Here is a 23,530-nt window from a genome sequence, read left to right on the forward strand (position 1 = left end):
CTTGCATGTATTGTACTGCCTTTTGTGAGTGTTTTTTTTTTCCTTCAGGCGGGTGGCTGGTTGCCACAGTGGCCCATGGGCGGCCGCCAAGCCTTACAACTCAGGTGGGTGCTTCTCTTTGTTTTGTTCATTCTGATACGGCAGACGCTTCATGTGCACTTGCTGAGTTCAACTGAGAAATATTCCCTGCTATTGATTTATTTTTCTGCAATTGGCTGGCAACCAGTTTATGAAGTACCCCGCCTACTGCCCGAAGACAGCTGTGAAAAACTCCGGCACGCATTAATCCTCGTGAGGATAACTTGCTCAAATGATGCACGGAAGAACGGATGGATTATTTGAAATAATGATTGTCGTTGACATGAAAATTATGTCTGCGTGGTTAATTTTTCAATGTGTGTACTCCTGCAATTATTTTCTTGTGTGTAATAAACTAGATCATTCGTTTTTGTTGTTGTTGTTGTTGTTGTTGTTTTAAGTCCTGAGCAGTGTTTAAATGTGAAAAATTTACCCGATCGTGTGATGCAGCGTCCATGTGGATAGTTGTGGAAAAAGTTTATTTTAGCCACAAGATGGCGATGTCGTTCCTTGAAGTAAAACGACAGTTTTGCGAGATTTGACATCAATATCCATATCGATAATGACAGATTCCGTCATGAATACCACGTTTAAACGTTAAGCTTCAAAAGTGCGTTCAAATAATAGAAAAGGTCATTTTGTCTTCTAAAGACTGGCGGTTGGTGCATTCTGAATTTGCATGATCTTCGTTGCTCCACCTTGTTTGAAATTGGGTATGTTCCTTTAAGTGAACGCTCCAAAAGCATTTTAAGTGATGTTGCTAATACTGTATTCCCTATTCACAGAAACTGGTGGATCGTGAAATCTTTCACTGAGAACAGATCTTCAAGTGCAAATTACGTACGCAGGTAAGAGCATTTTTGAATGACTTGGATTTATAAAGTTTTGCCCCAAAAAGTTTAGCATTTTAAGAATGTGCGTGATAAACAAAAAATATATGGTAATACATTTTAATATAATATCTAATTAGTCTTTGGTTGAGCAAAGTCTTGCTGTGTTAATGATATATCACAGTGCAAAGTATGTGTAAATTGTAGAATTATTGAAAACTGTGTTTTTTTTAATATTAGTATATTTTCAAACGTGGCTATAAATCAAGCCCAGATTAATCTATACTAAAAAAATACTTTTTAGTAGCGGGAAGCTGTAATGAATAATGATTTTTGTAAGTGTTGGTGTCTTGGTGTGGACCTTTAACTTGTGTAACCATGGCAGGAAATACATGTGCACTGAACGTGTCAATTCAGGCTAAATATAATGACAGGCTAGAGCAATCAACCATGAGCGTGTACCCTTCTGGCTATGCTGAAAATAAACTTATTTTCATGCCTTCTTAACACCTTTCTGTTCCTTTTTAAACAAAGTCTCCTTTTTTTTACAGAACAACATTTTCTTTTCCCCCAACATGAACACAGACAAGAATGTTGGATTTGCACCCACAATAAGAAACGGAATTGGTGAGGTTTTTTTTTTGTTTTTTTTTTTGTTCCTTTCTAAAGTGGTACAATCACAATCCTCCTGCTAAACATGACATTTTAATGTAATTGTATGTAAAATTACAGATGAAGCAGAAGGTTGGACTGGCCTGTCAATTGGAGTAGCACAATAACTATTACTAGAACAATTTGATGAATCCCAAAAATCCATTCTGTCGATGGACTTAACGAAACATAAGTTACAGTAAAGATTTTTAAGATGCTGTGCTTCTTTCATAGATAATTTCACTGATGGTCTCAGTATGAAGCCGGAAGAGGAGGAAAAAAGGGAAAACTCATTGATGGAGAACGGAATGCAGTGCATTCAAGGTGGGCTACACCGGCTAATATATACAGCAGTGGTTCTTTTTGGAGGTTCTGAACCCCACTGGTTTCTACTAGCATTACGGAACCCTTCTTAACTCTTTCAGTGCCATGGATGAGAATTTTCGTCACGTAAAATACTTAAGTTGTGTGCCAGTGACAAGAATTTTAATCACCTGTTTTTTTTTTGTTTGTTTGTTTGTTTTAATGAATGGATAGATGACACTCATAGCCAGCGCTCCACTTAGTTATATGCCAATCGAGCACTGTTCTAATGTATTCAAGATTCAAGAGTTTTATTGTCATATGCATATTAATACCACACAATTAAATTCTTTTTCTGTCTACTTCCCCTATCTTAAAAATAGAGCATTAAGAGCAGTAATAATGAACCACTAATAAATGAATAGACTTTCAGTCTGAGCGTATTACAGAGTAGATAAAGTGGGAGAATTTGTATACATATGAGCAAAATATTATGTACTTTGCAGCTTTCCTGCACTGTGCAGGGTTGTAATGTGCATGTGAACATGCGGTAAGGGGCAGATTAGTGCTTGAGGGATTTGTTCAGGATCCGAATGGCCTGTGGGTAGAAGCTGTTTGCCAGCATGTTGGTCTTGGCTCTCAGGCTCTTGTAGTGTCTACCTGATGGCAGCAGTTCAAACAGATTGTGTTGTGGGTGAGTATTGTCCCTGATGAGGTTGTGTAGCCTCTGCAGAACCCTGGTGTGAAAAATGTCCTGCAGTGAGGGGAAGGCTGATCCACAGATGCGCTGTTAGGTCTTGATCACACGCTGGAGAGCCTTCCTGTTTTGTGCTGTATAGTTGCCGTACCAGACTTTAATGGAGGTGGAGAGGACACTTTGGATTGTGCATCTGTAGCAGTTGTTGAGAATCTTTGCTGGCATGCCAAAGTTCTGTCTCTGCAGAAAGAACTGTCTCTGTTGGGACTTCTTGATGATCTGTTGAGTGTTATAGGACCAGGTGAGATCCTCGCTGATGTAGGTGCTGAGGAATTTGAAGGCTTTCACCCTCTCCACCTCGGTCCTATTAATGAATAGTGGTGCTTTGTGCAGCTCAATCTGCCGCCTTGGGTCTATGATCAGTTCTTTGGTCTTGTCCATGTTGAGGTGGAGATTTTTGCTGTGACACCAGGCCACAAGGTACTGCCACCTATTTCCTTTATGCTGTCCCAACCCCACCAGTGATCAACACGATGACTGTAGTGTCATCTGTGTACTTAATTATGCTGTTGTTATTTTTGGGAGGCGACACAGTCATAGGTGAAGAATCTGTCAGTTTGTCTGGGATGACTGTGTTGAATGCTGAGCTGTAATCGACTTACGAGCATTCTTGGGTACAGGTTCTTGCCCTCTACATATATATATATATATATATATATATATATATATATATATATATATATATATATATATATATATATATATATATATATATATATATATATATATATATATATATATATATATATATATATATATATATATATATATTGCTGCGACACGTATCCGCATAGTTTGGGTTTTGAGGCCTTTGGTTTTAAAGGAAAAGAAAAACCTGGACACATGTAACAGATAGGGCAAACCAGAGACATTTGCCACCTGTTTGCAAGAACCCCAGCCATAGTTATCGCACGAGCACAGTGCACCATCTCTTAGCTAAAATACTCTGAGAATGGTTCATAAGATAATGACCCGAAAATATGGTAGACAAAATACTGCACAGGGGTTAGCATTGTATTTGCTTTGTAGCACCACTTATTCACTTTGGATTGTTGTATTTGTACAAAGTGTCCAGTTCATTGGCGGATTTCTGTCTGCTTTCCGGCAAATTCTGAGGGGATGCAATATTGCCAGTTGCTTTTCTTGCCATTAGAATCCTCATCATCTGTTTTAGTTGTCTTGCAGCAGCTGAAGACTGCTTGAAGGCAGAGAGTGAAGACATATTGTGAGTTCCCTAATATCAATCCACAATAGAGCATGTTTTTTACTTACTGAAAACACAAGCCAACATGACCCACAACCCAAGCAGCCACTGTAGGTGGCTGCATAAGCAGAATATTTACAGTATGTACCAACATTTTTGTTTTCAAAACAATACTTAATCCCATTTATAATTGTATATGAAATTTTGGATGAAGTCATGAAGCTTGTTGCAAAACCTTTCACAAACAGTGCATACCTCATTGGGCCATGATGAATGAATGAAATTGAGCCCCTCATCATCATAGCCACGACACCTCCAGGAGGTGATTTTTTTTTGGCAGCTCCACTGCTCTCTTCACCCAATTGAAGCAGCCATGAGTCCTGTGATATGAGGAGCACAACATCTCCAATAACAGAACACAATTCGGGTTATTGTCGGGTGCGCTGGTCCTCCCAATCACACCGTTCAAGGTTTCTCTTTTATTAACATAAGCATTCAAATCCCCTAGCAGAACGAGCGAGAGTGTGCTGTCCAAATTCTTTATTGTAAGTGAGATATTTTTTGTGCCTCCTCCACGAGTCCCACAGAGTTCTATGCTCTGCAGCACATCTGCATGATACATGTGGTTATTCTGCTTAGAACAAGCAGTGTGTAGCAGGTCTCTGTGTGCAAAGTTTCCATTGCACCCCTCATTTCCCACAATGTGAGAGGCCGCTTGTCAGCTCATTGTCTGTCACGGCAGACACCTCGGTGCGGTTTTTGGATGGACCTGAATTCATTTGGTGGTTGGTTGACACACAAGTTCACAAATGAGCCCTGAGGACATGTCAGTATGTGGCGAGAACATGCATAAAGTATGGTTTGGTTAAATAAGGACAAAGTCAATTTTCAGTCTGGGATCAATGTTTCATCATTAAAAAAAAATGATAAAAAAAAATAAGGAAAGGAACTCCCAGGAGCATTTTTTACCTACTCTGGTTCTAATTTATGTCTTTTGACAGAAGATGCCCACAACCCAAATCTTAAGCCAACAGCTACTGAATTGTTGAGATCGGCCCGAGTTTGTCTTTTAGGCACAGAGATGTGCTAGAATTTATACAAAAATATACGAATGTACACGTTCTGTAAACATTTGTGCATGATGTAAATCTCATTTCTTTAAAAATAGTCACGTTTGACCCATGCAGAGTATACTGTACGTCATCACATCTTATTAGTCATTCATTGTGCCCGCCTTACTTTATCCTTACCTAGGCATGATTAAGGTCGAGGATGAAGAGATGGGAAACAATGAGCCGTATCCAAAGGCTGAGAAAGAAAAAGCCATTTTGCCAGCAGAGAAAAGAGAGGGTGTCGCCAAGGAACAAATGGAAGAAGGATACGATGGTGACAGGACAGAGGAGGACGACGACAACGATGAAGAGAGAGATTCTGTGGCTGAACCCGAGGACTTGTCACTGGTGGACTATCCACTTTACAACAGCGGAGCTCTGCAGGATGCCTCAGCAGGGGCCACATCAGAGAGGATTTACATGACAGGAGCCATGACTCCCAACATGCAGTCAATGGGGAAGCTTAACTGTGACATCTGCGGCTTGTCCTGCGTCAGCATCAATGTACTGCTGGTGCACAAACGCAGCCACACGGGTAAGCACAGGAACCCAATCAACGCCTCACATCGTACAACAGCCCTTATGCAATCACCGCTCTGTTGACACCTTCAGCAGATAGTGTTTTGTGCAAGGAGGATCAAAAAGTCGCACATTTAGCAAATATGACCACAGTTTGGATCCAACCTTTGTTTTAACATTTAAATCATACACGTTTGTTCTTCATATCATTTAACAGAACGTGCAGCAAGCATACGTAAATGCATCCAGGAATAACTGAGTAGAACGATAGCTGAGCATGGCTGGGAATTCAATCTTTGCGATGTTTCAGTCATGGTTTCAACAGAAATGCACACTCTACATCATCTTGCTCAACTCTTCATTCGACAGCTGGAAAGTTAAACGCAATGGTTAGATTCAAATCTTCAGAGGGTTTTGAGTTACCTTGCTTTTTAAATATGACTTGAAGGAGTAAATAGCTTGCACATAGCTGAGCAAAGCTGTCTGGGATGCGCCAGAAGACAACAGCTTTCAAATAACCACTGGGCACGTTGCAAAGTGACAATCTCACTATGATTGGCTCACAGCCAGGAAATGCAAGACAGAAGTCTTAAAATTCCCCCCAAAGTGCATTATCTTGTAAATTGAGCTAGGCAAAACATTGTTTTTTATTTGTAGTGCATGTGACATATGACATGCGCTTCAAATGTATATTTTGTTTTACACAACTATTTCTGTAAATGCTTTTGGAAAGAATGACTCCAGAGGCCTATGTGTTGATGCATGCGTGCAAGGCTTTGTGGCGTGGGTTTAGTGGATTTTGTTTTCAGTTTGTCTACCCTATTAGGGTGACGGAAGGGAAGGTTGTAAGGCTGGGCTTTTGGTTTAGGATGATGGAGGTTTCATTGCTGTTTTCATGGGCAAGGTTTTTTAATCTTTTTGCGGGATTGGGGGGCAGATTTTGATGATGACGTCGGAAGTGCCGGAAGCGTCATCAATGCCTTTATAAAATTTGGCTGATTGGTAAGACTATTACAGTTTGGGTAAACTTCCAAAATTAACTGACCAATGCTAACAGAAGGTACTCGTCATACCAACGGATCTATTAATGAGGGACTAGCAAAGCAAAACTCAAAAATGCAAACATCTGATTAAACATGTCCTCACGTTACTTGATGATATCTCCATGTTACCAGTACTTACATTTTAATCTCTGATATAATTGATTTTTTCCCAATTTATTCACTGTATTTTGAAATGTTCATACAATGCTGAGCAGCTAGGCTCATTCATATGTCAGTTCTATGATTATTGCATTTTGTCTCATATTTCTTATGAGACATTATGCATGTGGATGCTACGAGCTACAAGTTTTGTTTGACCTTTGAGGCATACAGTCATTTTCCAGAAAATCGTAACTGAATGCCAAATTTTGGGATATTCAAGCTTGTAGGTTCTACAAAATATACAATAGATGCTGCTGCTGCAGATGATCGCCATTATATTAAGTACCCTTGCCGATGTATTAGGACCAAAGACCAATTCTTTATCAAAATATACGGTCAGTTTTTTGTCAATGATGTTGTTTATTTTTGTGCTTAAAATGGTGTCGAACAGAGGTTATACTGTTTGTAATATTTTGATCCAAGCAAAGCAACAACAAATATTTAAAAACGCTTTACCAAACCATGCTGTGGAATTCTCCTACAATCTACAACAATGATAATAAACATACTGTTTGATTAATAACTCTCAGATCCTGTCAAAAATGAAAATCATCATATGGAGGACAGATTCTTTTTTTTTTCTAAATGAGTATTAGAGATTTTTGACTTGTGTGAGCCTATCACTAGGTGTTCTGTGAGTTTTTTTTTTTAACAAACAAATTGACATTTAGGAGTGAAACATTGTTTACTTCATCTCACAGCTTCACACTTTGAGAACAGTTGTAGTTCTTGTGCAGTCGTAGTTGTGGTTCTTGTAGATATATCTTCACTAATGTGAGAAAACAGTTGGGAGTTTCTGACAATGACTGTGGATTGTGCTTCGTTCCCTTTTTTAAGATGGTTCATTTTTGATAGTGTTTTGCAAGTCACCTGAGTCATTATAGGAAGAAAAAGAGTTGACATCTGGATAGAAGAACTTTATTTGTTGAAATGTGCTATTAGAAGACTTCACTGAATTATGTTAGAAGAAAAAAAAATCAACATATGTTATTTAATAGATGTACCTTAAAAGAACATGCCACTGGAATATTCTTTTTTTTCATTGTAGGGCGTGTGTTTAAATGTTAATAGTACAAATTTCAATGGCGCTGTGATAGAAACGTTTAAGTATGAAAATAATGATATACCTTGTGGAGCATTTCACATAATGACATCGTGCATGCTGTAACACTGGCATTGTTCATACTTTACTTGTTTTCTGGTCTATTTTGCTCTGAATATGCCATGTGGCATCATGTCTTAGATGGCACTCCTAACCCACTCCCACCTGCAAAAAAAAAAAGTAAAACAGTAAAAAAGACATTTGCTGGCGAATGCAGCCTGCCCATCCTCCATAAAACAGGTGCAAATGTTCCATTAGAGTTGGATAATGTATTGAAATCCAGCCTGTTCTTTCACGATAACCTGCTCTGCCTGAGGTTATGGTCTAGACTCTAGATCAGGGTTCTCAAGCTCCAGTCCTCGAGCGCCGCAATCCTGCATGTTTTTGATGCTTCTGTCATTAACTCACCTGAATCAAATTATTAGCTCATCAGCAAGCTCTGCAGGAGCTTGAAAATGATCCTAATCATTTGTATCAGGTGTGTTTAAGGGAGCAGTATGGAAAACATGCAGGTTTGCGGCCCCTGAGGACTGGAGTTTGAAACCCCTGCTCTACATGATCTGCAGCATCACTTTGCATGTGTGGCGGACAAGACCAATGGTTGTATTGTGTCATTAGAAGGGTTCTGTTGACTGGATCCATGCTGTTAGCCAATCTCCAGTTTGGCAGATCGAGTTTCAGATTTTGTATGTCTATCACTGCCTTCCCTGCTGTGCTTTATCAGCTCTTCTTGGTTGCCATGTTATTTTTCAGTGGTTGAATGGCTGCCACTTCTTCCCGTTGGGTCGGGTGGTCATCTTTGTTTGTTGATTCCTGACAAGTAGAACATCCGGATCACTGTTTGCCTGGGCGGTTGCATACAGCTGAAAAATACTCAGTCCATTTATCGGTGATGTTGCTTTTAGTGAAGCAACTTCCTTCTTTATCTTGGATGGTACCAACTTTTTACTCTGCATATGCACATCTAAATCATATTCTTCAAACATTTGGATGAAAGTTGCAATATTTTTGATACTCACTACTATTGTTTCGACATACTGCCTAATAGAATGGAGGGAAAATGAATGTTTTAGTGGTGTGTTGATTCAAATTCCCACACAGGTCAAAAAGAAACAAAAACACAAAATTCAGTAGCATATTTTATGGGAAAATATTTTTATCCCTCCCAGGAGAGAGACCATTCCACTGCACTCAGTGTGGAGCATCCTTTACGCAGAAGGGAAATCTGCTTCGCCACATCAAATTACATTCCGGGGAGAAGCCTTTCAAATGTCCGATGTGCAGCTATGCTTGCCGCCGACGTGATGCCTTGAGCGGCCATCTGCGCACCCATTCTGGTACCCGCCAGCCATATATACTCACACACAGTTGGGGGGCTACTGTGCACTGATACTGTATGCACCTGTAGCTTGTCCGCATGCATGATTTCTACTATGGCTGCACAGTTTTTCGTGTAAAAACCCGCTATGCATGACAACACATATCACACATGACTTCTTACCCATTCACCTCTGCAAACTATCGCTTTCACTTCATGCCCTTCACCTGCTATGTTGCACATCATAGACTTTCAGAAAATGTTAGTCATAGAGCAACAGTATGGACCATCTATTTTCAGGTTTGGGGGTCTTTGCTGTTTATGTTGAACTAAAAGAAAACTTTCTCCCATGAGTTTAAATGTCTTGCCCACAGTAGAGAAGCCCTTCAAGTGCAACCTCTGCAGTCGCAGTTACAAGCAGCGCAGCTCCCTTGAGGAGCACAGGGAGAGGTGCCATGAGTACATTCACAGCAAGGTACATGCTGAGAAAGGTGAGAAGCTATCATGTGTTTATCGTCCATCTTCAAAGGTACTTCAGATAATGGGACGTAACACTGGATCTGTGCTGTAACTCACACAGGATTTGCACAAAGCTTAAAGCACATATTGATTATCCTGTATATTTTTTACGGGCTGGGAAATGATTGTGTTTTATAGCAGCTGGTCCACCATTATTGCAAAATAGGTTATGTATACTGTAGTGTGGTGGCCTGCTGCTTAACAGACCACTTCCTCTCCCTGCAGTAGAACAGAGGAGACAGTTATGTGGGGCACATGTTTGATCCAGCTCACGCAAAGCAACAAAATGCCTTTGCATTCTAATAGGCGCACACAACACCGCACATACGGCGTTGTGCCTATGTGGTCACCAAATGTCGTACGTTTACGCCTGATAGTGTGTTAGTGGTGAGGAAGTACATCCTCATCCTGCACTGGTAAAACACAAATGCACCAGGAAGTGAGGTCAGAGGAACTTTTGATCTTACATCAATGTCTTTTACTTTGACTCAAGCCACCGAGTTGTGATTCACTCCAGTTTTACTTGCAAGGTAGGGAGCAAAGTGGACAGTTGGACATGCCGCTTGATTTTTATTGTCTGGTACCTTAAAATAACTTTTGTTCATTGCCTTAGTCGGTGGCTATTTCATTGTATCACTTAAGCCTTTTGCTCTTTTCTGTGAGGCAGACGACAGTCACCTATCAAGGACTCAGATGGGCACTGAGCGTGCACTGCTACTTGACAGGCTCGCCACAAATGTAGCCAAACGCAAACGTTCTATGCCACAGAAGTTTACAGGTAAGTGCCCCCTACACATCTAAAACAAAGCTTTATTTTTGCATTGGTATTGCACATTGAGCGACTTATTTCAACCGATTGGACCGTCGACGTTTCTATTTAATGTCTCTCTGCTTCCTGGATTATTTGGTTTTCAACGCTGAAAACTACACTATGAAACTTTCCTTTTAAAATGCACTGTTTGTAATATTTGAGCTTTTTACGTGTGCCTTTATGCTACACTGAATGGACATGGGGATTGAGATGAACCTATCACCTATTCAATAGTTGAATCAATCATAGTTTGGACAAAACCACTTTAGTGGAGCTGCATTTTAGCATACAAGATATTTTTGGACAATTCTATGTATGATTTCCCCTTTGAGGAAGATGATTGAGGAAAGGCCAGTATCGACATGAGTCTCCACCTCATCATATTTTCTTTCCTGTCCATGAAGTGTATTTTTGAATGAGCTTTTAAAACAGTTCTCATGGTTTTTTTTTTGGTCTTGTTTTTTTTTTTTTTTTTTTTTCCTGAGCTACTTCATTGTATGTCTATCGCTGGCCTCCCTCTCTCTTGCCAGGACTCCCACAGAGTTGTCTCAGCCGCCTTCAATTCTCAGCACCGACTGTGTCATAGGTGGGTACCGGTAACCATCCGCGAAGGAGTGCATGGATCATCAGCGCGAATGCAAACAAGTTAATTTTTACGATGACGTCCTCACTTGGTGTGGTTTGAGTCAAATGAACTTGGATGAGTAATTGTTCATCAAAATAATATCACAATATTAGTAAATAGGCCACTTGGACAGCTTGTTCATTTAGACCAGGAGTCAGCAACCTGCGGCTCTTTCGTCCTTATGTTGCGGCTCTCCGTGGTTTTGAAAAATAAATAACGCTTGGTACAGATTGACTATGTGGACAGCGTAACAAGCGACGTATTTGAATTGCAGTCAAGGACGTTTGCGTAATTAGGTAATAAGGTGAAATCTATAGGTCGTGTTTGGTTTGACGGGACGCGAGACAGCCAATCAGGCAAACAATACAAAGTGGAGCACTTGAAGAAATCTGCGCTGAATAAATGTCAGTTCGATCCCCCCGTTTGTGAACACGGATGGATTCCGACGTCGGTTCGGTTTGCTTGCTTTTTTTCATGAAAATCATGTGTTGGTTAACAAAAGCTGCTGTATGCAACTCCTCTGGCTGTTAACACCCAACTGATTCTGTCCACTCCCACCCTCCCAGTTACCATAATTATCGCAAGAATACATTTGATGTACATATTAACATCTTCGTTTCTTACATATTAAAGAGTTTGCGGCTCCCTAATCCATGGAAACGGGTCAAAATGGCTCTTTGAATGTCAAAGGTTGCCGACCCCTGATTTAGACACACCCAAGCATTTTTTATTGTTCACGATATAGCAGAAAACATGGGGTTGCAGTTTTACAATCAGGTCTAAAGCTGCCTGTATGTATCAAGGTTCATGGTCACAACGCCTCCAAATGGCTTTCTGGGGTTGACAAATGAAGTGAGATCTTTCAATATGATAACCACAGGGGAAAAGCGAAGTAATGACTTCAACCACAAAGAGAGAAAAAGGCGGGAGGCGAGAAACGTGAGCAGGTGCCTCTCAGTCTGTACCACAGCTGCAGTTGAGGCCCCTGTCTGAGTCATCTGCTTCCTATCAGCTCGCTATCCTTTCTTTGCCTCCAAGCACAACTTCTTGCTTTGGATTCTTAAATCGTTTGACCAGCAAACCCGCAGTGCTCTATTTTCTGCGTGAGGTTTTCTTATCTTTCCCTTCCCGTCAAATCTTAAGTGGGTCCTCAAAGTCTTCTACTTGTTTTTTGTTTGTTTGTTTTAAGGAACCTCTGTTAGCAATGTGTACCTCTTTTGTCCAACTATGACATTATGTGAAATGTTCAGAATCAGTCAAAGGTTTGAAAGCACCTTAAGATTCACACACATTCAAAATCAAACACATTACTAGGTCAGGAAATGCAACCTGTTAACCACGAATAATGCATTGCTGTGACATGAAAGTCATTGCAGTTCATAATGCATGACCCACATCATGAAGCTGATTGAGAAATCATCCAGAAAAAGCTGTTAGCTGGGCAAAATGTGCCTACCTTAAAAGAACCTAAATTATAAAACATTCTGTTCTCAACGTGCTATTTTGTTGACCAATTAATTACATCAACATTTCACTGATCAATGGAAATGTATTTTATTTATTTTCATCCCCTCCAAATTGAGCCAAATCATTCCTGACCTCCCGCCTGAAAAATAAATATTATTAATATTAACACAGTAACAGTACATATATTTAATCCTACACAACAAATTGCTTAGACAGTACAATCACACACACAATTAGTCACATTGAAACATTAAAGTCCAAAGGCAGAAATGGCAACTTAATCATATACTATATGGTATACATTTGTTTAATTTTTTTCACATAAAAATCAAGACTTATAATGATCTAAATGAAAGGATTTCATTTTTTAACTTCATGAATGGTCAACAGTTTGTTTACTTAAATATTCAACAATAAAAAGCATCACATCATGAACAAATACACTTTTATCTGTCTTTCATCCTTGAATTATATTCTCTTCAAACATTTTCATTTAATTATCTTGACAACTCAAGTTTTAATCTACAATATGGGATTTGTTTAAAAAAAAAAAAAAAACGAATGAGTGGGTGGTTTTAAACCTTTCCACTGAAACTCAATGTCTCCCCCTCCTGGACATTAGCAAGCTTTGTTTTTGTGGCGCTTATCTAGGAGATAACGGCGTCTGTCTGGACCTGAGCTTGAACAGGAACCCAGTTCACCGGCAGGATCCTCCATTAGGCTCCCCGGGGGCAGAAATGCATTGCCAACAGCCATTAACACGTTCGGGACCAGACAGCGATTTGGCTCACTCCCAAAGGCCGTACGCTGTTCTTTTCAACCGCAATGACATCAGCCCCATTGGCCTTACCAACGGCCACAAGATGATTATGCCGTTGCCAGGCCTCCCTCACACCCCCCAGCAACCTCCTGGCGTGGACGTGTTAAACAATGATGGCTCCCAGGGATCTCCTCTCATGTATAGCTTCGGCCCCTTACTGGGTGGGCTGAACCATCAGAACGGCATTCCACACTCTCAGCCCGTCCCCTTGTCACCACTGGAAGCTATACAAGTGGCGCGGGCGGACGGAGATGCTGGGGGAATGGCCGGGGCCTTGTACTCGTGCAGCCACTGCAAAGTCATCTTTCTCGACTATGTCATGTTCACCATCCACATGGGCTGCCACGGCTTCCGCGATCCCCTTGAGTGTAATGTGTGTGGCCATCGCAGTCGAGACCGTTATGAGTTCTCGTCACATATAGTCCGCGGGGAGCACCGACTGGAAATGAAGTAGCTATATATATATATATATATATATATATATATATATATATATATATATATATATATATATATATATATATATATATATATATATATATATATATATATATATATATATATATATATATATATATACCCAGTCAGATGGCCGGAATGGCGGTGAAAATGGTTGTTTTTTGTTTTGTTGTTTATTTTTTTAATTGAAGACAACTTGCAAGTTTGGTATTTTAGCCAGAAACTTGAAGTCAGATCTGTATTTTGCTGACCACATAAAATGATGTAGCGGGCTGAATCGGCCCTCCCGGGCCTTGAGTTTGACACCAGTGCTTCAGTCTGTTTAATACAGGTGTGTCAAACTCACCGTTATCATGGGCCACATTGTTTTTATGATTTCTGTCAGAGGGCCTGTAAGACTACAAAGTCAATTCAATTTTAAGTGTGTTTGTCCCACACTTACTTTGTTTTGAAATCATAAGTCGGTAAAAATCTATTCAAGAGAGAGACTGAGAAGAAATTAACCCCCCCCCCCCCCACACACACACACACACACAAAATTAAATGTTGAAGACAACTTGCAAGATTGGTATTCAAGCCAGAAACTTTGAATTCAAATCAGCATTTTGCAGGCCACATAAAATGATGTGGTGGGCAGGATATATATATATGTGTGTGTGTGTGTGCTTGTGTGTGTGTGTGTGTGTGTGTGTGTGTATGTATATCGCGTGATCTGCTGTATATCTGGCCCTACCAGCCGTTTATTCAGAATGTTCAAATTTGATGCAAAATGTATTATGCTAATGTTTTTTTCGTCTTTGCAAAAAGGAGATAATAAAACTAATGTTTGTCACATTACCACCTGCTCCTTGTTGTATTCATCAAACAACACTTCAGTACAAAACAACAGAAAAAACACTGAAGGTCACATTTCAACTTTCTAGGCTGTGGTTAAGATAGACAGTTCAAATCAGAGGGTGCGTGCTCACTCCTGAAGCACATTAAGTGTATAGTAACAGTACTTAACTTTGCTGTTGAACATGGTGTAACTTGATGACAAATTATGTTAATTTGTTATTATTTGGGAGAGATGCATTTTCGCCCTGGTCACTGGAAGCTTTCCCACTCGACTTAAGAATGCCTCATGTTACAAAAAATTCACCTTACGAAGCGCCTCGGCGCAAAAATATTGTTTCACGTAACGAGACAAAATTCTGTATACGAAAGGCGACATCCTTGGCATGCGCCATGATGTGTACCGTATTTGTTGCAGTTTGTGATTTATTTTCTGGCTCGCCCACAAACGAGTCAATAATTGTTGTTGTTTTTTTGTTTTTTTTTGCATTGCAGTTTACTGTGGACTTACAGTTTCATCTTACTTACTTGTTTCATCCACACTTCCCACCAACAATTTACACCGTCTAACAAACAAACATAAAATTAACATTAGCTACGGCTAACATTGTACATATTCACATAAAAACACATATGTAACATACAACTTTGGGCTGTCGTTAGCATTTTAGCAACGAGGTCAAACAAGAAGCACGTCTAATGAACTTACACGCTCAAAACAATCTGAAAAAAATTAAGTAATTGCTCTTCTGGACTTGTAAATGATTTGTGGATCACTGTAAATGTAAAATAAAAGTACAGTACAGTATACAAATTAAATGTAGAAGTACCACTGTATTTGAACATGTTGGCTGTTGCTGGTGCTCAATGTTGTAATATATAAGTACAAACAGCTTCATCTCAAAGAGAGCATTGGCTTCATCCAGCTGCCACCACACCATCTATCGATTGATGGCAGTTCCCTTTTCTCACTTTGGGTTTGAATACCACAGCTTCATGACCATAAACGAAATTAGATATTCTCTTATCAATTTAAAAGTACAAGCATAATGCTTGTTTTTCCAGTCGTTGGTGATTGATTGTTTTTTTTTCTTTTAAACTTAATAAACCTCCATGTTTATAAATAAGGTGAATAAAATGCATTTGCTTACTCACTGTACAGTGAGACTATTTCATGGAAAACACAAAATGAGGTGTGTCTATCATCACAATGTAAGAGCCTCCTTGTCCCAAAAAATTATCACGATATAGCTAATTTATTGTGAATAGATATGTGTTATGTACGGTATTTACAGTCAACAATTTTTTATTAATAATAAGACTGTAATAAATGTCAATTAACGTTCTTTTTGTAATTTTGGTAAGATATTTTTGCATTCTCTCCTTCTTAATCTGCTGTGTTTGTAAATTCTTGTAGGTTTAGCCTAAATTTGTGAGTAGCTCACTGATTTACAGATTTATGGTCGGTCATATCAGTAAATCTTCAAGAGACAATTTAGTGAGATATTTCTTGATATCTACCAACCTTTGTGGATTTTCTTTAACACCTGAGACGGTATGGCGAAACGCTGGGAGTAGTTACCTGGTTGTTTTGTTGGCGTCCTGCGGATGGCGCTGTTAACACGCGATTCAGAAAATAACCCATCCAGCGGTTTCAACGCCGTCGTCCTGATCTGTCGATGTCGTGGTTAAAAATACTGTAATATCGTAAAGTAAAAGTGTGCCCATTCGTTTTGAACAAATAATTTCTCCGTGTCAGAAAAAGTGCGGTCAAGGCGTGGGGGTAAAAATACAAAATAATCGCAACGTGCTACTGCTACCTTTGCTATGACATTTCTCGCTCCGATCTGAGCATGCGCACTGCATCGCCTCTATGGGGACTGGGAGGACATCACGGAAAAAACGTAGCAGCGGCACCACCACAAACCTTACGGCGAGATTGCGCCAGTACCGCGCGCGACGAAGCGGCCCACGACTATGCCCAGTTCCGCGCTAGAGAGCGGGACGACCCCTTGACAGGCCCAAAGCGAGGTCTGCGCCGCTGCCGAGAAGGGGAAATACATTTCTTCATATGGGAGCAGCATGCGGGAAATGGTTGGTGGTTGCTGCGTGTGTTCCGACGAGCGAGGCTGGGCTGAGAATCCGCTCGTTTACTGTGATGGACACGGCTGCAACGTCGCCGTACATCAAGGTAACGTTAGCTCCCGTTAGCGGGGAAGTAGCGGACAGCTGTGACGGCCGAGCCGGCGGCTGGAAGCCTACGTGCGTACTCTTGTGCGTGTGCGTATGCTTATGAGGGGGAGGGGGGGAGGGGGCGTGCTATTTGTTGTCTCCTTGCAGTACACAGGGCCAAGCAAGGTGACAGCGAGCATGCATGCCCCCTCGATGGCATACTGTAGGGGTGTGCGATTGCGTGCGTGAGTCTATCGACCCAGTCGTGCACAACAAACTCGAGGGAGAGATGTGGGGAGGGACATGCCGGCCAGCCGCTTGTATCCTTGGATCCACATGCTTCACTGTTAAAGATTTGGGGTATTGCGCGTTTGCTTGTGTGAAGCACATGGCCTTGTCTATAAGGTGTCCTACAAGTTGCTTTTGCTGGGCAACATGTAAACATTTTTTTGTGACGCGAAGGGGATGGCGCTGTGCAGGTGTAGTCGGTTGCTACCAAACTCTGGGTGAAGACTTGCTTTTTATATCCAGGGCTGTACTGGTCGTGTGGTATCGAGGGCCGGTGCCTTTTGGGGCAGATGTGGCGCAGTTTTTTTTTCGCCCGAGACCACCCGCTAATCCAGCAAAAAACAGTGGGCTCACTAAATACACATTGTAATCATTTCTTTTCTTTAGAATTGATTTTCACACCTTAACAAGCAAAAATACATGCTATTGTTTCAGGATACATGGCAATGTTTTTGGATTCATACAATGGAATTCACGCATACTCAGACCCTTGCTCAACGCATTCATAGTACAAGCAGGAAAAAACAAAACAAAAGTAAAAAGCGGTGTTTAGAATTGTGAACATTTGAGAGATTTTTGGGTCATTGTACATTCACGAGATCAGCAAAACATTGCTTTTTACTCCATCCTGGTTTTATTAAGAGTGGGTCATCACGTTTATGTACCGTATATGTGTGGATTTTATTTCATGAAACCCTGACCTACACATACCTACCTTTCAGTTACAGAAAGAGTTGTGAAAATGCAACTTGCCCACATACACAAGTACCGTATTTTTCGGACGATAGCATGCAACTTTTGTCTCATAATTTTAGACCTGCGGCTGTTGTTGTTGTTGTTTTTGTTTTTTGTTTTTTTTTTGCTAGCCACCAGGAGATAACCCACTGGTAAAGCAAATGTGTGTTTCTGTTCAAGACTCAAGTTTTATTGTTATATGCATAGTAATACGACACAATGAAATTCTTTTTCTGTTCACTTCCCCAAGCAGACTACATTCCATAATCGAGCAAATAATAAAGTAGTCAAGAAACAAACAAACAAAAACAACTGTCATAGAGCAATGAGGGCAGTAATAATGTACCAGTAATAAATGAATGAACTTACATACATTTTGAGCATAATATGGGGTAGATGGAGTGGAAGAAACCGTATACATAGGAGAATGATGCAAAATATTATGTATTTAGCAGCTTTCATGCCCTGTGCAGGGTTTGTAAGGTGTCAATTTAAGGAAAAACTACGAAATAGAACTGAAAAGATGTGAATTAATGGCTGTGGTTAAAATGAGTTTAAAAAATCTATTATTAATAAATAATAAATATATAAATATATATAAATAAATATAATAATAATAAAAATATGTCTAAATTGAATATGATCGGTATAAAAGTTTGTGACATGTAAATTTGATATATATGAATGATGTGCAATGTGCTTATATGTTCATTAAAATACTGTAATCAATTAAACAAAGGGAGACAGAAGAAGACGCTACGGAAGTATTGATTTTGAATTTGAACTGTTATTTAACTCTCCAGTATTCTGTCTGTGTTATATTGAAAATATTCATCCATTCGTCCATGTTCTATAAATATGTTAGTGTTAAACATGCAGGCATGTTCAGTTGGTTGAAGATAGGATGTTGCTGTAAGCAGACAATTAAAAAAGTTTTTTAAAAAAAATCCATTTACCATCTCTCTGCACAAATATCTGACATTATGACCTGCGGCTTAAAGTCCAGTGCCACTTATCTGTAACAAAACGTTTTGTTGTTGTTTTTTTTGTTTGTTTGTTTTTTTTTTGTTTTTGATGCTGCATCTTATATACATGTGTGGCTTGTAGTCCGGAAAATACGGTATATACTGTATACAGTACAGTTTTTTTGTGTGCCAATCCAGTGTTGCTTTTAGTCATACTTATCCATATAGGGCCTAGAATCTAAGGTCTAGTTTAGAAGTAATTTGTATGTGTTGCTCAAAAGTTGTTTAGTGTTCAAATCATGGCTCCAGATATTCTGTGTGCATGTACAGTCATGTTGCGGTTTTTAGCGAGTCTAGTCTGGCTTTACCCCACAATCCAGAAACCTGGCTAATTGAAGTCAAAATTGGAAAAGGTTGTACTTGTCCATTATAAACTGTTCGACAGCCTGGCAATTAGTACAAAGCAAGGGGCACAAACTCTTTTTTTTTTTTTCACTGAGAGTTACTTCCTGAGGTATGGTTACTGTATTGGTTACGGTTGAATGCATAGAAAGGGCTGCCAGTTTGATACAAATGCCAGAAATGTAAACAAAAATAAATAAATAAGTTACCTTCAATAATGTTATGTTATTAATAATTATGATATTCATGTGAAGCCATTGATCATGTTCATCATGCTTTCTCACTATGAGACTGATAAATATTATTATGCATCACTTATTTCTATACATCTCAAAGTGTTTACATTTTCAAACCTTCAATTGTACATCATTTCTAAAAAATAACTATGTCCCATCAGTGGTGATTTTTTTTGGAACGGGGCTACTCATGTGGTCCTTGGGTGCAGGCACCACAGTGTTGACTGCTGGCCCACAGTATATCCTGGCTTCTTTCCAACGTCAGCTTGAAGAGATGGACGGATGTATCAGTCCATATGCACCTTTTACGTTTTTAATAAACTGCTATTTGACTGGTTAAGGCATATGGTCACCCTACATTTTAGTCTCAGCTCCCCCTGTTAAGTGGTTCTTTTTACAAATAGCCTGCATTTGAGGGTTTCTTGTTGATCTTCATAAGAAGACTCGTGATTACTCGTATTGTGAATTGTTATAATACTACTGAAACGAAATTCAACGACATCTGTTTTGTATCTCAGCATGCTATGGAATTGTCCAGGTGCCCACCGGCCCATGGTTCTGTCGTAAGTGCGAGTCGCAGGAGAGGGCAGCAAGAGTGGTGAGTTTACCAACAAACAACGTTCATTTTCTTTCCACTTTGCAATCACGCTGAGTAAGTTGGGCTCTCTGATGTCCTTTCATAGAGGTGTGAGTTATGTCCCCACAAAGATGGCGCGCTCAAGAGGACGGACAGCGGAGGTAAATACAGGGCTTGGTTAAATGCACACTCCTATTGTCTAGACCAGAGGTGCCCAACTGCCGGTCTGTGGCCTGGTACTGGTCCGTGGATCGACTGGTACCGGGCCACATGGGCCTCACTCGAAATAATGATGTTTTGGAACTGACTTAGTTTATCCTTAAACAGTTCATTCATTTCTGCTTTGTTTGGCTTGATCTTTGTATTTTGGCGCCACCTCTGGTCGCTGTTGATATTACATTTTGTGGTGTGGCTGCAATTGAGAGCAGTCACTGTTGGTGACGCACACATTGTTCTGTCCGTGAAATCTGTCCCACGAGGGTCTGTAAGTTGCCAGGTATTTCCCTTTAGTATATGTTAGCATATGCAAAGGTCTTTGCACCGATAAGTACTGATTTACATCTGATTAACGTTTTGTATTGAAATGAGTAGCATGTGTAATTCAGTTATATGCTTGATTTAAGCAAGATTCAAGAGATTTATTGTCATATGTATAGTTGTACAGTGAAATTCTTATTCTGTTCACTTCCCCGAGCAGCAGACTACATTCCATAATTGAGCAATAAATAAATAGCAATAAACAGAGACAATGGTGCTAATAATGTAGTGCAGAATATCATGTAGTGCAAAAAAAAACAAAAAACAGTGTAAAATATTGTTTATGTGTGCAGTAGGAGGCAGAGTAGTTTGTGAAGGATATGTAATTTGAAATGTAAAATGTACTGTGTTTACATTTTGAGGTGGCAGTTTCAAAAGTATCTCAAAAGTATATTTGAGACTCAAGGAAGCTGAGGTCTCCCATAGTTTGTTGTAGTTTGTTGCCGGGCCTCCAGAACCCGACTAAACACTCATTATGGTTGTTGTTGTTTTTTTTTTTTTTTTTCATTCTTTCTTTGTGACCACGCGATCGAGATTTACACATGCATGGAACATGACATTCTAGAAAGGGGTATTTATATTTGGTGACATGTGGCCTTCGGAAAAACAAGAAACATTCACGTTCAGACATCTCTGTCACAGTTTTCGTTTCAAACTGACCTGGCCCCCATCTAAGAATAATGTGGGCCTCGAATTAAAAAATTTGGGGACCCCTGCTCTAGATCCTTTTTGTGCTCTCCCACCTTGAAAGCAGATGTTCATAAGCTAACAAGTTTTTATGCTCTCATTTATATCATCATTAGGTTGGGCTCATGTTGTTTGTGCTCTCTACATACCTGAAGTGCAGTTCGCCAACGTCCTCACCATGGAACCCATCATCTTACAGTATGTTCCACATGAGCGCTACATGAAGGTATTGAAACACATTGAAGAGTTAAATCAATCAAGAGGATCTACTCTGAATGTCTAGTAAATTACTCACAACTGCAGATATGATCCTTTTTCACCCTATTTAGCCCGGGAATGAATACAATAGAATAGGACAAACATGGTTTATCTAAATAATCTAAGTGAAAAGACCCCCTATTCCAAATCCTTGGCAGACAAATGGATTAATTCATCAAAAAGGCAGGAGCAGATTGGAAAAACCATAACTCAACGAGGTCAACTCAACAAAGAGAGAGTGAGATGGATTTTGTCTGTTTCTCTCACGCTTTTGCTGGCTTGCTGGGCGCAAGTGAGACGTTGCTGGCACTGCAAAAAATGTCATGACAAAAAGCTCACCTTTCCCTTCCTTAATTTGTAATACAGTCATTGATTGTGAAGAAAATCACAATGTTCTATCACTTCAAAGCTATTTGCAGACATGCCTGTGGGCTACTCATGTCATTCTTGGGGGCTACCTGGTGCCCTTGGGCACTACGATGAAAACCCCTGTTTATGGCCTGTCAAGAGCAGTCGGATTACCTTTCAAAGGCAGTTTAAGAGACGCAGATTACTCACTTTGAAGCTGACAGTTGCTGTTTGTACAAACCATCTTAAGCAATTTTAATGGGAGTTGTCTAGAATTTCAGTTTATATTAACAAAAACAATATTTACAAGCAAAACATATATAAAAGTTGGGCATTTATATTTAAGAGTAAATGTGTCATTTGGTCTCCTGTCTTTAAAATTGTTTTTCATCAAGAAAAACATATGTATTTAATTTAATTCATTTATACATATCGCCGATACAGATTATTTTCTTTTCCAGATTAAGAAAATTATGGTCAAATATTGGCAGATAAGAGAAAAGGGTTTGTAAACACTGGAAAAATAAGCTTTATACCGCAGCTAACAGGGGCTCAATGCATTTTGCTAAAACTATACAATATTGGAAAAGTAAATTGTTAATTTTGTCTGCTCATTAGAAAGGAACATTTTCAAAACTGGAACTTTATGTTAGGCAATATTTTATATTACAAATTTTGCAACAATCTCGCTTTGTCTCGTTCTCATGGACTCAATCTCGTGAGACATCTTGTCTCGTGTGATTTGTGCTCCCAGGCATACAAAAGAAAAAAGCCCACCAGTCAGCAACTGCCGATAAACATGTTTGTAACCATAGAAGAAAAAAATCACTGATGTAGAAAGACTGAGACCATGTTAGTGTGCAGTTTTACGATACTGTATTCTCATCCTGACAGGCCATTTTTGGTGGTCAATTTCAACACATGACAAGTGTGTCAAAAATTTTTACAAAGAAGGCACTTTCACTTCAGTGTTGAAGCGGTCCTCCTTTTTTATTTTCCTTTTTTTAAAAAAAAACAAAAACAAAAAAAAAACAGGACATCGTTTCAAATTGACAATGCGGAATTTTTATGAACATAACCCATGATTCAATTATTGGTTTGGTGGCAAAAATGTTGATCATTTTACAAAGTAAAAGCGGATGTTTGCTTTTGTTTTATTTATCTCTTTTGGTCACATCCTCTTTTTTTCTCTGATAAGCAGATACATTGTTAGATTTATCTTGCTTGTTGAGCCATATGGTTAAAAGTGTTGATATGGTTAAACTGTTCACTTAAATTGTTTAAAAAACAAAACCACACATAAAAGCATCACAGTCTTCAATTTATACAACTTTTAACAACTTTTTATGTTAAGTCACACTGCTGTCTTCATCTTTTGACACAATATACTATTTCTATGTGATTTTTTTTTTTTTTTTTTAAACAGCCGGGGAAGGAATTAGGCTAAGTTCCCGGCATCCATTAAAACTAGCCCTTCAAAACATTGCGCTTCATTTCTCCTATCGTTTCGGAGCAGATTCTAACACAGGATCTGTGTTTGCATGTAAATGGACACATAGGAGTGTTGGCGCGTCGGTCTCATATTACTGTGTCAACTATAGTAAATTGCATGCAGGTTTCCCCTGTCAGAGCCATTCAGCCATAGATTGCAGCCCACATTCCTCAATAGCATTAGGATGGATGGCGAAAACTTGAGAACCCACTCTCCTTT

General features: G+C 39.5%; 2 protein-coding genes and 1 long non-coding RNA gene across 6 annotated transcripts in view; 2 read left to right on the top strand and 1 right to left on the bottom strand.

Moving 5' to 3' along the window:
- Positions 1-13,792, top strand: LOC148420780 (zinc finger protein Aiolos-like). The gene is made up of 9 exons (XM_088419401.1): positions 1-104; positions 864-926; positions 1,460-1,535; positions 1,794-1,883; positions 5,078-5,470; positions 8,931-9,098; positions 9,454-9,570; positions 10,266-10,376; positions 13,153-13,792. The coding sequence occupies exons 3-9, from the start codon at positions 1,484-1,486 to the stop codon at positions 13,773-13,775; spliced, it is 1,554 nt and encodes a 517-aa protein (XP_088275527.1). The 5' UTR covers positions 1-104; positions 864-926; positions 1,460-1,483; the 3' UTR covers positions 13,776-13,792.
- LOC148420781 (uncharacterized) lies at positions 8,341-16,870 on the bottom strand. Its single transcript, XR_015866138.1, has 3 exons — positions 16,197-16,870; positions 15,143-15,180; positions 8,341-8,574 (listed from the first exon to the last, which is right to left on the bottom strand). It is a non-coding gene; the product is annotated as an uncharacterized LOC148420781 (long non-coding RNA).
- LOC148420782 (protein AF-17-like) overlaps positions 16,476-23,530 on the top strand; it is a 25,302-nt gene continuing 18,247 nt past the window's right edge. For 2 of the 4 annotated variants that reach the window (XR_015866137.1, XM_088419399.1), the window contains exons 1-4: positions 16,961-17,027; positions 19,931-20,010; positions 20,096-20,150; positions 21,330-21,439. Coding sequence is in view for 3 of the 4 variants with exons in the window: in XM_088419399.1 (XP_088275525.1) it covers positions 16,985-17,027; positions 19,931-20,010; positions 20,096-20,150; positions 21,330-21,439 (288 nt within the window). In the remaining variant the exon portion in view is untranslated. Of the gene's footprint in view, positions 16,806-16,960; positions 17,028-19,930; positions 20,011-20,095; positions 20,151-21,329; positions 21,440-23,530 lie in introns of those variants that run through there. The other 2 variants (XM_088419400.1, XM_088419398.1) reach the window with 2 other exon arrangements.

This window comes from Hippichthys cyanospilos, chromosome 7 (assembly GCF_059441005.1).
Source record: "Hippichthys cyanospilos isolate Australia breed blue-spotted pipefish chromosome 7, RoL_Hcya_1.0, whole genome shotgun sequence".
NCBI classification, from domain to species: Eukaryota; Metazoa; Chordata; class Actinopteri; order Syngnathiformes; family Syngnathidae; genus Hippichthys; species Hippichthys cyanospilos.